General features: G+C 35.7%; 1 protein-coding gene across 3 annotated transcripts in view; it reads right to left on the bottom strand.

The window, feature by feature from the left end:
• ZCWPW2 (zinc finger CW-type and PWWP domain containing 2) overlaps positions 1-14,910 on the bottom strand; it is a 66,652-nt gene that overhangs the window by 31,263 nt on the left and 20,479 nt on the right. For all 3 annotated transcript variants that reach the window (XM_087824908.1, XM_087824907.1, XM_016198806.2), the window contains exon 3: positions 6,242-6,401. In XM_087824908.1, coding sequence (XP_087681034.1) covers positions 6,242-6,401 — 160 coding nt within the window. The remainder of the gene's footprint in view (positions 1-6,241; positions 6,402-14,910) is intronic.

The raw sequence follows: 14,910 nt of genomic DNA on the forward strand, positions 1-14,910 counted from the left end.
GGTGACACAGAATCAGCACATCTTCTGTGAGACAAACAAAATGGCAAGGAAGTGGTAATTCTGAAATTTATTTTCGAAGTTATTTTAATAAAAATTGTTTAGGACTTAGGGATAATGGATTTTGCCTGAGTCATGGGCTGGTCTTGCCCCTTGGCTAGAAGATACTTAAAAACAAAACAAACAAAACAAAGCAAAAAATGGTGGGGGAATTAAAGAAAATAAAATGAAAAAGAAGTTTATATATCAATTGTAGGTGCATACGATTACGCGTTTCGCACTTCACCATTTCCCAATGGAAGAATGTACCAAAAAGTTACCCTATAAACTCTTACTTTGTTAAGAACCCCAATAGAAAAGGCTCATTATAAGGCAGCCTTACTCATAAGGTGTATGACTCTGAACGTAATTTAATGACTCTTGTATTTTGGCTTAAAAACAATGATCTGACTCTGGTTTCTTTAACAGAAAATAAGCACTTCCAGAAAATCAAGAAAGCTATATATTGGAATTTCTTAGAAAAGACTACTGAAGAGTCAATATGAGAAACCTGGTTGATACTTAATGCATTTTTCATGCATTTGACAATGTGAAAGGTAGCCACTTGTTCCATCCTTTGTAAACAGAATAAAGTTGGTGATATTATTTGGATTTGGACTTTTCACTTCAAGTTCACAGTTATCTAAATTCACAAGAGATGAAGGTGGGAGATGACAGAGATGAATTCAAGAATTTATTTGAAACAGCAAAGTCAGCATATAAAATGTGAGTGAATCAAAATGCAGAATAGAGATAGGGAAAGAAGCTGGTTTCATTCAGTTGCAAAGAACATGAAAGATAATCTCTCTTACCGTCCTTCCAAATTCCATCAAACAAATCCGAAGTATTCTTAAGGCACTGCTGATACTGAGGACTATTCACTCACCAAGAAGTCAGACTAAGAAGGCTCTAAATTATCTCCTCTTTCAAAGGTTCTTAGCTCTTCTGTTCACCTTAAACTAGAAAAGCGGTGCAGCAATGGACTCTTTCCACCATGCACCGAAGAATCCAGTATAAGATAGATGATCGACTCGGTCTATTTCACTCAATTTCTGGGAGCATCATGTTGGTTGATTTTTTTAAAAAACCACTAAAATCATGTCATTTACACATATGATCTTAATCAAAAGAAAAAATATTATTCTCCACCTTATTTGTTCTTGTATTTGTTTGGTGCTCACTCCTACAGATATTGGTTGCTAAGGGAAAAAATTTAATTCTTTAACTGTATATTTCACTTGTATTTCTAATGAATAACATCAACTACTGTTTATTAAGAGCCTACTGTATGACAAGCACTGTGCTAAATGCTTTACATGTATTATCTCAGTTAACCCCTACAACTTTATGAAGCAAGTACTATTATCTGCTCCATTTTAATGAGCAGTGTGGGACTCGCAAAGGATAAGTGACTTGCCTGAGGTCAAACATCTAGTAAATAGCATAGGCAACCTTCAAACCCAAAGAACCTGGCTCTAGAGGCTGCCTTTTTAACCATTTTGACAACTTCCTTCTTTTCCTAATATAATTACTACAGAAGTTTCCTTGGCAGATTATTCACAAATAGGTCACAGTTATAGAAACATGTTCTAATTCCCTTAACCTTTCTCCAGGCCAAAAACAATGCTTAGAAAACAAGCCAACAGTCTTAACCTAATAATAGCAAGATTACAGCGAATTTTATATCAAATATGGAATTCATAGGATGAAAATTGAGAGTTCGATAGCTCTACAGATCATTTGCTGCAGGAACACGGTGCAAGAATATATATGTATTTGCAAATGTGGTTTTCCACTGAATTGCTCAATAGATTGGTATCCAGTCTCACTTCATTACCTAAGAGCAAAGAGCTGCCTGGTGATCTAGTCTATAAACAAATGTGTTAATCCTTATCACATACTACATTCTTGGAATTCGGATCCTAATGAATATTAGAATCAAAGCTTGTGCTCAAGTAGATGTTACTCCAGAGACACTTGTCAAGTGACTACTGTATATGTACGTTAAAAAAGTTCTGCTTGAGCAAGTCTTCTAGAGACTGTCATCATTCAACATATCTATTAGAATTAAAAGGTGGAAATGTCCTCATTTCATAGGTGCAAATGTGGGAAACATTCAACAATAAATTAGACCACTGCTTAAGCATAAGGAAATTGGCATGGTATAGAAAGAGAAAAGAATTTAGACTTTGGAGTTAGACATCTTGATTCTAATCACTGGCCCATCGCCTAGTAGCTAACTGACCTTGGGTTAAACATGTAGCCTGACTCTCAGTGTCTAATAGTGGTGATGTTTTTCTTCATGGAGTTGCTGTGAAACTAAATATTATATGAAAAGCATCTATCCAATCGTTGGCCTATGGCAGGTACTCCATATATAATTGCTATTTGTGGGCTAATTGAGTCCTCATAGCGCATGTTGACATCAGAGCCCTTTGTTGGATGATATTTACTAGACCAAATTTATATTCAATGTATGAATCAGCCGGCAATTTCTACTCAAATGTTTATCACCATACAGAAAAGAAATCAACTTATTTGATAAATTACTGTAAGATAACAAGTTGTGATACTTCTATTTACAGACTAGAGAAATGAGAGGAATGTGATTTCAGTCATTTGGCCATCTTCTGAAGAGTGCTAAAATCTCAGGAATGGTTCTTCTAAAGATACAGGTTACAAAGAACTGTGGCATTCCTGTGTTGTTATTGGTGCAACCGTTAGAATAATCCAGGGGCTTCACAAAGGCCTATAGCTTTCTCTCACTGCATATCTGTTATCTGTTGGTAGTGAGGAAGTCTTTGCTAAGAGTAGTCACGCAGGGATCCAGGCTGAGAGAGTAGCAAACCAATATTTTAAACATTATCAATCATGGTGCCCACAGGAAAAGACAGAATTCCCAAGGGTGCTGCACTGGATGTAGCCATGTGCTCAAAGAGGTGACATTCATCACTCTCACTCACAGCTCACTGGCCCTACCCCACCACAAGAGTATCAAATGTGCAATTCTACTTTGTAACAGGAAGGCTTAGACCTGGACAATTTTTGGTGAGCAGTATTAATGATTGCCCCAATTAGGAAGCAGAATTCTAGGAGTTACAGAGCTCAAGTTTAGCATTATGGCACTGTTCCCTTTTCATCTTCTTGGAAAATACAGGCAACTCTGTAACACTATGAGTAAATACCCAAACAGCACCTGGTAGCCAAAGAACTTGTTGCATGTCTACAGGTATAGCCTGCATAGAGTAGTAAGCAGACTACTAAAATACATAGAAAAAAATCCATTCATATCATGGACCAACAAATCTAAACTTTACCATAGGAGCACCGTAGAATTAGGGGTGAACTACCTGCTTTTTCTTGGCAATATAAAGAACTAGAAAAGTGTAGGCCAAGCAATTATTGGTTGGAGTACATGCTTTATATCCAAGAAAAATGATAATGACTCTATATAACCTATAAGATAGATGATCACTTTAAACAAACTATAAATATTTAAGTTCAAATTACACATCAGCTTCATCAGCAATATCTATGAATTATGTATAATGTTAAAAGACAAGAATGACCTTAAAGTTGTGTTCAATGAAACTGATTACTATTGGGTCAGACATGTGAATCTATGACAATAAGCATAATTTTCAGGCAAATTAAGATGAAAGATTAACAAAAGAAGCAGGAGAAACGTAACAGGAAACAGAAAACTACAACCAAAGTTATACAGAAATAAAACCAGTAAAACTCTGATGCTTCAAGTTGAGAAAACTTAGCAGTTCGTTCTCTCTCTCTCTCTCTTCCCCCCCGCCCCCCCTGAGCTGCACATTAGATGCACCTGAAGAACTTAAAATGCTGAGGCCTAGCCCTACCCCAAGAGATTCTGATGTAATTGACCCAGTAGACTGGAGCCCAGGCATTGCTGTGTTTGTGTGGTGGTGTTGTTGTTACTGTTTTGTAAAGTTCTCTAATGTACTCCAGGCTGAAATGGTAAACTAAGTCACATACTAGTCTATCAAGCTAAAAAACAAACTTGCAAATAATGAGTTCTGCAGACATGTACCTACTAAATACAAAAGAAATATTTGTGCCAATGGGGAAAGAATTTTATTCTATGTACTGGCTCTTAAAAAAAAATAGCCATCCAGTACATGGTCATGTCTATTTTATTTGAGTAATTATCAGAGTGATATATATTTTAAATACAGACTTTTAAAAATGAAAGTTTCACCCAGCCGGGTGTGGCTCAGTGGTTGAGCATCGACCTAGGATCCAGGCGATTGGGGTTCAATTCCCAGTCAGGGCACGTGCCCAGGTTGCGGGCTTGACTCCCAGGCCAGGGCGTGCAGGAGGCAGCCATCAATGACTCTCTCATCATTGATGTTTCTATCTCTCCCTCTCCTTTCCTCTCTCTGAAATCAATAAAAGATATATTTTTTAAAAAGGAAGGATTCTAAAAAAAAAAAAAAAAAAAAAAAAGAATCAAAGTTTCTTTAAAAGGAGGGGGAACTTCAGCTTTCTTTAAGCTACTGATTTTTATTAATGAAAAAATTATGTATGACTAAACCAATATAAATTGCAAATATGCAACCTAAATATTGCCTTCAACTATTTTCTAAAGTATATCACAGTGTATCTATGAGTAGATTTATTTACTGGAGAAAACCCTATCATCTGTATGAATGAACAATAAGAGTTCTTTTTCACTTTCAACAATAAAATTACTAATTCAGTGGTCCTATTAACACATCAACCAGGGGGAATTATTTTTAAAAACTAGAGCACCTGACTAGTTGGGAAAGTGGGAGAAGGAAGAGCAAGAAACACTTTATTTTCTTCTGCTCTCACACTTTCATTAATTTAAGCAGCCCTTAATTCCTGGTCTTTGTAAGAATTTCTAAGTTTGCTTTAACACTTTCATAAGGTTAAAAACTTATGGCTACTGATTTTTATGTTTGGCTTTGCTTTGCATCAGCTTTTTATGCTCACTGACACCAGACTACTCAAATTCATCATGATACGACTCAAATCCTACAAGTACTACTAGTTCTGACAATTTTATAATATGCTTTGATTTTTTTACTTATATTTAAATATATACTTTATTAAGAATTCCCCACTCTTGACCACATTGTCAAATATCTAAGGTCCTAAGGTCTGCTTCATGAGAAGCTAGGTTTCCCCATCCTTTAGAAAAGGGGAGGGGGCGCAGAAGGGAGAATACTCCTTCCTGTCTCCCGTGGCTGTCAGCAGAAGTACCCAGGCACACATCCAAGAAGTCAGAGCCCAGAAGGTGCTCACATTAAGATGACTGGCTCACAACTACCATGGTGATGTTATTCCACACTTAGATAAAACAGCCTTTCCAGCTGCTTTCAAGCTAAAAGGAACAAAGATACTGTTTATGCCAAAGGCAGAATAGAAGTCCATTTTAAAGTATCTCAAATCACAAGTTTACTTATACTATGGATTAAATGGCATGCCTTAAATGTAAATACACTCATATGTATATTTGAATATATGAACTTCTCACTATAAAATAGAAACCATCCAAATTGAGTAAAAGGAGTCCACATTTCTGACATCTACTTTTCAGTCAGATTTCTAATGAAAGCATGATTTGCAGATGAAAAGTCTTAATATTAGAATACAGGCACAGATAGCTGAGTTAATTTATAATGATCAAACCAAACTCATGGAAGAAGGTCCAGTTTACCTATTCTCATCAACCTGAGAGTCCACTCTATTCATTAATTGCAGTGTGTGATTTAAGGTTTAAAAAGAATCAAAAAGGTACTGAAGGAGTTAGTATAATGAAATATTCTGTTTGAAATATGAAAATCTGGTTGCATTCCATAATTAATTTTCCCTGTGAGTTAGGGCTACAATGTAGAGTCTTCTCAAGAGAATTGAAAAATTACCAAATGATAATCTTAAAATTATTTCAAAAGGCAATTATATGAAATCCTCAGTTGATTTATACTATATTGCTACTAGAAAAATAAAATTTAAAAGTACCCCATAATTATTTTTATATCCATACTTCCTTTGAAAAACTGCTTTAAAAATAAAAATATGTGAGGTTAAAGAGTATATACTATTTCTTTACATAAATATAAAAGTAAATAATTATGTATCTTTTAGGACCTGAGTAAAAAATGGCCACAATTAAAAACAAGTACAAGAAGAATAAAGTTATCATTCTACCTACCTTTAATGTGATACTATAATGCCCAACAAATCTTGCATTTATCCATGATCTTGAATGAGGATCACCCAGGAATTCTATGTGATACTGTTCAACATTTCCATCCAGGTCATAGGTCACATATTTCCCTTTAAAAGGATCAGGGCAAAGTATTCCTGGCCAACTTTCAAAGAAAATTATTTTTAATTATTTAGATGTTCTTAAAAAGGCAGTCATCAATACATCTATCAACTTTTCTTCTTTGAATTTTAATAACATTAAATAAATCTAAACATATTCATACTTGTATTATTTTAAAAGTAGGATATTCATTTGATACAAGTAATCAGATATAGGAAGCTTTGACATAGCCACATATTTAAGACACGCATAAGATACAAGGCAAAAGAATTGTAAGACAAAATAGCGATCTCCGGGGTCTACAAGAGACACTTAGGGACTGCTAATAGGAACAATAAGAGAAAAAAGATTCATCAGGTTCATGGCAGAATTGAATCAACTCTCACCAATCAGAACGATTAATTACTAAAATGTTAACCCATTGGCAGGGTTTCTGACAGGGCAGGAGAGAGCTGGCATTTCCTGAGCCAGGGCTGCCAAAGGGGTACTGGTAGCTCAGGCTGTGCTAACGCTGGAGATTATAACTACCATGGGAAAAGTAGAAGTAGAGCTCAGCAGCTCAATATTGTCCCTTTCCCCCCTATCTGCTCCATTGGCAGGTGACCAAATTATTAAAAACCCTCAGTGCTGGAAATAAAATGTATCCTTTACTAAAAATAAATCTTGAGGGGTATGTTTTTTCATGACATAAACCTCTAGAAATTCCTTGATATGTTTTATTTTTTCATTTGGGAATTAAGTTTTAAGTAGTTTACCAATCTTTCTAGACACTGACCTACTCTTCAGAAACTAAAGCACGAAAAAAAGGGTATTAAATAAAGTCAGAAAGCTGTGACTAAATAATGTACAGTAGAAATCTGACTGAATTTTATAGGTCATGATCCAAAATATGCACATTAAATACACCCAAACATTCAAAGATCTATACAACTGTCAAGTCCTATTTCAGTGCGCAGCATTACAGAGTAAAAAGATTGTGAGGTTCGGCCCGGCGGGTGTGGCTCAGTGATTGAGCATCGACCTAGGATCCAGGAGGTCAAGGTTCGATCCACATGCCCGGGTTACAGGCTCGATCCCGTGGGAAACGAGGCAGCCAATCAACGACGATTCTCTCATCACTGATGTTTCTATCTCTCTCTCCCTTCCTCTCTCTGAAATCAATAAAGATATATTAAAAAAAAAAAAGATAGCAAGGTTCAAATCAAGAGACTCAGGCTCTAGTTCTGCATTCTCCCAGACAACAGGCCTGGAGCAGGTAACTAGGCTTCACTGTGACTCTGGCTCCTCCTCACTGTGCTGTTACAAAGTTGAAACGAACACATGCTTTCCATGTTTTAGTTTTTTGGCAAATTAAAACATTGTGAAGTGTCATCATTATGTACTGAGTTGTGTACCCCCCACCACTACCCAATTTATATGTTGAAGCCCTAACCCCCAATACCTCAGAATGTGACTATATTTGGAGATACTGTCTTTAAGAGAGTAACTAAGTTAAAAACTGGGTTCTAATCCAATTAGGGTTGGTCTCCTAATGAAAAGAGATTAGGACACAGGCATGCACAGAGGGAAGACCATGTGAAGACACAGGGAGAAAGAGACCCATCTACAAAACAAGGAGAGAACCTCAGAAGAAATTAACTTTGCTGACACCTTGATCTTAGACTTTTAGTCCCCAGAACTGACTGTGAGAAAATAAATTGCTATTATTTTTAAGCCACACAGTCTGTGATACTTTGTTATGGCAGCCACAGCAAACTAATACAACCATATATAGTTAACATAATTGGTACAATTGAAAAGTAGAAGGAATGATACCAAAACATGTTTTGCCTCATTTAATTATTTTAAAACTAAACTAAGTAGACAAGTTTAAAACCTAAAGGAAGCATACGAATCATGCTGAAAAGAATCTGAAGTCTCAAAATTACAAAATCCATATTGTTTGGATTTGAGGACTAAAGATTATTGATATTCTACTAAATTATCAATTGATGATATTAAAGTTATGAAGTCATAAATAAAAAAATGTATCTACCAAAGCTAACTATAAAAAAGTTTTTACGGGCCATAAATTAATGAAAAGAGTTAATGCTTAGTATTAATAATGTAAATAATTTGATCCAGGAAGTTGATAATTAATTCCCAAGTAGAGCTCTAAGGAGGGAGTGACTTAGGTGCACCAGTCACCAGGGATGGTGGAGTGTGAAATGGGACAGTTGTCCACTGCTCTCTGGATGCTATACGGAGTCCTGTGGCTCTTGGGCCTCTCTGAGTTAAGGGAAAGGGAGGTAGAAGGCTCCCGGGCAACCTTCCATCATGGAAGAAGAGGGGCTACAGGATTACAAATTGAGTCAGGCTATCTGGAACCAAAACAAGCCTAATACTTTGGAAGAAAAGGAAATGATAATGGAAAGTCAACTGGAGGTTCAGGACCCAAATGAAGAAGACTGTCTGGTTATTACCAGGTTCACATAACAATGTCTTACTGCTGTGTGGAGGCTCTTATTGGGCTGCGCTGAAAGTAAAACTCAAGTGGAGTTTATCTTTTAAACCTAAATCGGAAATCTATGTTTCTGAAGGAACCCATTCAAAAGAAGACTTCAATAGGCAGGTAAACAACTAAGAGTAAGTGGCAGCAGCAATGAAGACTCCGAACTTATCAAACAAGGAACAAGTGGGTCCTTCAACTTAACAGCTATTTTACTTTATTTTTAATATGGTTTTACTGACTTCTAGAGAGAAAGGGAGGGGGATACAGAGATATAAACATCTATGTGAGAGAAACATCACCGATCGGCTGCTCCCTGCACCCTACCCCACCAGGGACCGAGCCCACAACCAGGACATGTGCACTGGTTGGGAATCGAAGCAGTGACCTCTTGGTTCTCAGGTAAATGCTTAACTACTGAACCACGCCAGCTGGGCAACAGCTATTTTAAAAGAATCAAGCTATTACATTATATTTGTTTAAATTTTCTGTAAAATATAAGGGGCTCGTGTTTAATACTATCGATTTTTACCTCAGAGTGATTTTAAATAAGATTATTGCCAAGCAATATCAAATTATACGTAGCAACTACTCCATTCAGTGTCAGTCTCAGGATTTCTAACACTTATGACGTGAAAGAAAGAAATATTTTGCAATTATGTGTAAGATGAGCTGCTACTTTTCTGATACAAATTCTGATATAACTGCCTTTACATCAAACCTACTGGGCCCAGGAGTATTCAATTTAAATTATTACTCTATTATATACAAATAAAAAGAGATGACTCCTAAAAATAATTAGATGTCAATAAAAGAAAAAAACTGTGTTCATTCAAAACATGTTATATTATAGAAAGTACTGCATGTTGATTTAAAGATGAGTTATGCGAAGTGTTGTCAAAAGTCTAAAGTACCTCGGGGCACTTCTGTATTTCTTCAGGCGGTGCAAGGGATTGTCTGACTCCTACTCTGTATATCTCAGCTAACACGGCATGTTCCTAACTGTAGGAAAAGCTAAGAGGCAATAGATGTAGAAAACATGATTACTTCCCTCCAGCTGCTACATCTATCATCTTCTTTGACTTGCTGTGATTGAAAAAAGCTGATGTCCACTTTTGCCCTCACTCTGACTTCAATTTCAGTTCCAAGCCTGTCAATGATGACAGCGTGCTGTGCACATCTCCTTCCCAATTTTTCACTTTCATGCTGATGAGAAATTCTGTAGCACTGTCTGGGGGCCTAAAGGTGGAGAGAGAAAGTAGGAGTAGGGGACTCAGTGGAAGTGTATCAGAATTACATGGGAAGTGTATGATCAATTTTAGAATCTGTGGGTGGTGGGAGGTAAAATGTACAAATACAACAAGGTCAAAAAGATACTAGCTGTTAGTGTCCCCTTGGAAGAAGGGGGACATTTTGGCAGAACAAGTAGTAACTTCAAGGGAAATGCTAACATGTCAGGAAGAAACTGATGTCTCACACATTTCTTATCCCGAGGACATGATCTTTAATATGACAGCTATTACTCTCAACAGAATTTGAAGCTAAGCATGTATTTATTTATGTCCAATGAGAAGAAGTGCATGACTTACTTTCAGCTATGGTTTGGGTGTTTAAGAGGAGAGCAAATTCTACTTGGGCCTTATCCCTAATCTGTGAGAAACACAATGAATGAGCTGGCATCATCGCTCATTGAACGTTATATTTGCCAAGAAATCTCTGGGCTGTGCCTAACTGCAGGCGCTGCTGGGGAGAAGAAATTTCCCATACGTGCACACACACGCAAGCACGTGCACACACGCACACACATTATAGATGTATTAATCCACAGGCAAAAATATGCAAACAAAAAGTAATCAAATAATATTTTATAATACTGAAAGGCTCTAGTAGAAATCTCAATTTACAAATTTATATACTATATCTAAAAAGTATCAGGGGATTGGTTTGTTAACTTAAAGGCATATTTTATTACTAAAGTTTTACTACATTACATTAGAATGCAAATATACTTTCTGTAAATTAATTTTCATATTCATGAGATAGCTTTGTGTCTCTGTGTAAATATGCCCAAGGTAGTTATCCTAAACAGAGCCTAGCATCTGTTTGACAATGTGTCTTGCTATACTAAATAAGATATGCACTGCCAATTTTTACTTTTAACTTCTATGCTCTTTTGAGCTGAATACAATGCTATTTGCAATTTTTAAAAATCAAGGCTGCTTAAACATGGAGTTAGTATTTCCCTTCTTAGTACATATAGATATTCCCACTGCCAAGCACAGAGAGACATAATCCAAAGGCAAGAGGTTGCATATGTATTTTTATAAATATATGTGTGTGCTATCTCACAATGTGGAGATAAATATAACTTATTTGATTTTCCATAGAACTTACCATAGGAAAAGTACTATTCTTTCACAATTATTTGTTTTTATTATATAAAGATTAAATAGGCAAGTCCAGATTCTGTATCAGTCTCTCTTTAGCTTTATTAGAGGTCAGCTCTCCTAAGAAAGACTAACTCTGAGATGTTAAGATTGAGTTTCTAAGTCTTCAAAGTTGGGTGTAAGGCATGGGCTCAGGAGAACAGACCCAGATAATGCTACATCACTAAGTGTCTCTGTAGCCAGCTAGCTGGTGTTTCCACTCAAAACTTCATCTATAGCATTGCTTACTCAAGAAATGATGTTTGACTGTTTTTAGTAGGTTAATTCTAGCTTTATATTCTACTATTGCAATTTATCCTGCTATTATCTAATAAGCAAGAAGGTAGTGATAGCTGTATTTTGCAGGCATTTTGATGATCCTAATCATAGATTAGAGTAATTTAGGGACTGGAGTAAAACATGTTTCATTTGTATTTCAAGTTGTAACCTTCAGATACAAGCACAAAACTGCAAAAGAAATTCCTAATCAAATTTCTAACGTAATATATCAGATATGGTGACAAGAAACAAATCCATCTCATGAATTAGGTTATTGAACCTTCAGAATTTCCATTAGAAAATACAAACTCTCTGCTTTCAAAATGTTAAGTTTAGATATGAAAAATGACATGGGACTACAAATACTTCATGAGTAACCTCATAAAATGAGTGTTCATACTCATACCTTTAAAATATTTGTTCTTACCTAACTATTTAGTTCCTCTTCATACTCATCCTGATTATTATATAGAAATATATATTTACAACATTTCACATTTGACCCCTAGAAAAGCCCTCAGTAACAAATGGTACAAATCTCAGGCAGATTTCTACACCTGCAAAGATATTGAATGTATTAGTTTGTTAGGGCTGCCATAGAAAAATACCACAGCCTGAGTGGCTTAACCAAAAGAAATTAATTTTCTCACAGTTTTGGAGGCTAGAATTCCAAGATCAATGTGTCAGCAGAGTTGGTTACTCGGGGCCTCTCCCTGGCTTGCAGATAGCTTCCTATGGTATTTGCTGTGTGCATTCCTGGTGTCTCTCTGTGTGTACAAATCTCCTCTTCCTTTAAAATCACTCAGATTGGATTAGGGTCCACCCTAATGACCTATTTTAACTTAATCACCTCTTTTAAGACACTAATTGCAAACACAGTTACATTCTGAGGTTAGGTATATGACTTGAAGGCCTCTTGTGTGTGTGTTATGTGTTAGAATAAGGTCATCGAAGTCTCTCTATGAAAGCAAACATCTTATATTCTTCATGCAAAATAGTTCAATATGAATGCAAACAAGGTAACATGAGCCAGAGTACCCCAGCTTTAAGAACATTAAGTGGGAGAATGCAATATAAAATAGCAAGGGACTCTGGGAAGAAGGCAGCAATGATGCTTTAGTTTTAGAGTGTCCTGATTTTCCCATAAGTACAGGTAGAACAAATATAATAGCAAAGGCAAAGCCTGACACACAACCTCTATAAGAAAACTAAGTGGTAAGCTATGCACGTGAACACCAAAATAGCAGCAGGCAGGTACAAACTATGGACACTTACAAGATCCACATATTAGCAGATGTGTGCAGGAGAGAGAACAGAGTGGGGAGGGGCAGACAACCAGAGTTCTGAAGGATTTGTGATATAAGAACCTCAAAACCAAAAGAAGTTCTCTTTGGAAAGTCAAACTGAGTACAGCAGCCAAAACTGTGAGGGAGACAGCAACAAATTAAAAGCTTTAGAGGAATCTGGGCCCTATGAACACTTAAAACTAACCAACAGAACTCCTTTCAGAGCAAAAACTCACTGAGGAGAAACCGCTGGGAGTATAATCCAAACTGAAGAGGACAGGAACAATAAGAATAGAGAAAAGAGATGGTACGAAAGAAGAGGGATACAACATTAAAGGCACCACCCACGAAAGAAAAAAATGATGAGTTGGACTTAATTAAAATTAAAAATGTCTACTCTGTGAAAGGCACTATCAAGAGAATGAGAAGACAAGCCACAGACATGTAGAAAATATCTGATAAAAAACTGATATATAAGAAAAATCCAATTCATAAGCTCTACAAGAAAATGAACTTTATTAAAATATAGCAAAAGATCTAAATAGACACCTCACCAAGAATGATATACAGATGGCAAGTAAGCATATGAAAAGACTCTCCACATCCTGTCATGAGGGAACTGCAAATTAAAGCAAGGAGCCATGACTGTACACCTATTAGAATGCCTAAAATCCAAACACTGACAAAACCAAATGCCAGTGAGGATTTGGAACAATAGGAAGTCTCATGCATTGCTGGTGGGAATGCAAACTGGTACAGCCACTTTGGAAGATAGTTTGGCACTTTCTTAAAAAACTAAACATACTCTTATCATATGATCCAGCAATTGCACCCCTGGTATTTACCCAAAAAAGTTGAAAAATTTATGTCCACACAAAAACCTACACATGGACTTTTTAGCAACTTTATTCATAATTGCCAAAACTTAGAAGCAACAAGATGTCCTTCAGTAGGTGAATGGATGTATAAACTGTGGTACAGACGGACAATGAAATATTATATAGTGATAAAAAGAAATGATCTATAAGCCTCTATGTTCATGAAAAGACATAGAAGAAACTTAAATGCCTATGACTAAGTGAAAGAAGCCAAGCTGAAAAGGCTAGACACTGTATGATTTCAACAATATGGCATTCTGGAAAAGGCAAAACTATGGTGACAGTGAAAAGATCCATGGTTCCCAGGAACAACCTGGCAGTAACAAGAAGTTCCCTCATAGTCAGTGCAGCAGAAGTGGCCTGCAAAAACAGATTTAAATAAGATCCAAAATGAAAAAAATTATATAGCAAATAAATAGAAGATATTAAAAAATGGAAATTTTAGAACTAAAAATACAATAACCAAAATAAAAAGCTCAATGGATAGTATCAACAGCAGAATAAATATGACAAGGAAAGAATCAGTGAACTTAAAGACAGAATAATAGAAATTATTCAATCTAAATAACAGAGAAAAAACAGACTTAAAAAAATCTATTCTGACTTCCTTTTCTTTCCTCAAAGGATAGGAACTGGTTTCATATAAAAGTGTACAATAAGAAAGGGAAATAGTAGAATCTAATATAAAGTTATTACGGAAAAATGACTAACATCCCTATAAAAATTGAAAACATGCCCTTAAAGAGATCAAAATTGTACTTGAGATTTCAAGCTGAGTTAACAGAAATTAAGAAAATAATGTAGGCTGTGAAAAAAAATATAAATTAGAATTAGAAAAACTAAAAGAAATAGATGGTTGGAAAAAAGAAAGATCTGAAAAGAGAGGTGGCAAAATCCATAAAAGTATTTTTAAATTTTTCAATAAAGACTGAACTGGAAAAACACAAAAGACATTAAGCTCAATTGGTAAATACCTTTAGAAAGATAAAAGATCGAAAAGAAAAAATAATTAAATTTTTAAAAATGAAAAGATGAAGAGTTGAAGAAAAAGTAATACCAAAGATAAACAAAGAAGATCCACCATAAGTAATATAGAGGTCCCAAAATAAGGAAAATCAAAACAATGCAACAGAATTGCTTATAATTTTTTTAAAAACTTAATTGAAATAAAAAAGACATGAAACTATATACTGCA

Source organism: Miniopterus natalensis, chromosome 15 (assembly GCF_054644295.1).
Source record: "Miniopterus natalensis isolate mMinNat1 chromosome 15, mMinNat1.hap1, whole genome shotgun sequence".
NCBI classification, from domain to species: Eukaryota; Metazoa; Chordata; class Mammalia; order Chiroptera; family Miniopteridae; genus Miniopterus; species Miniopterus natalensis.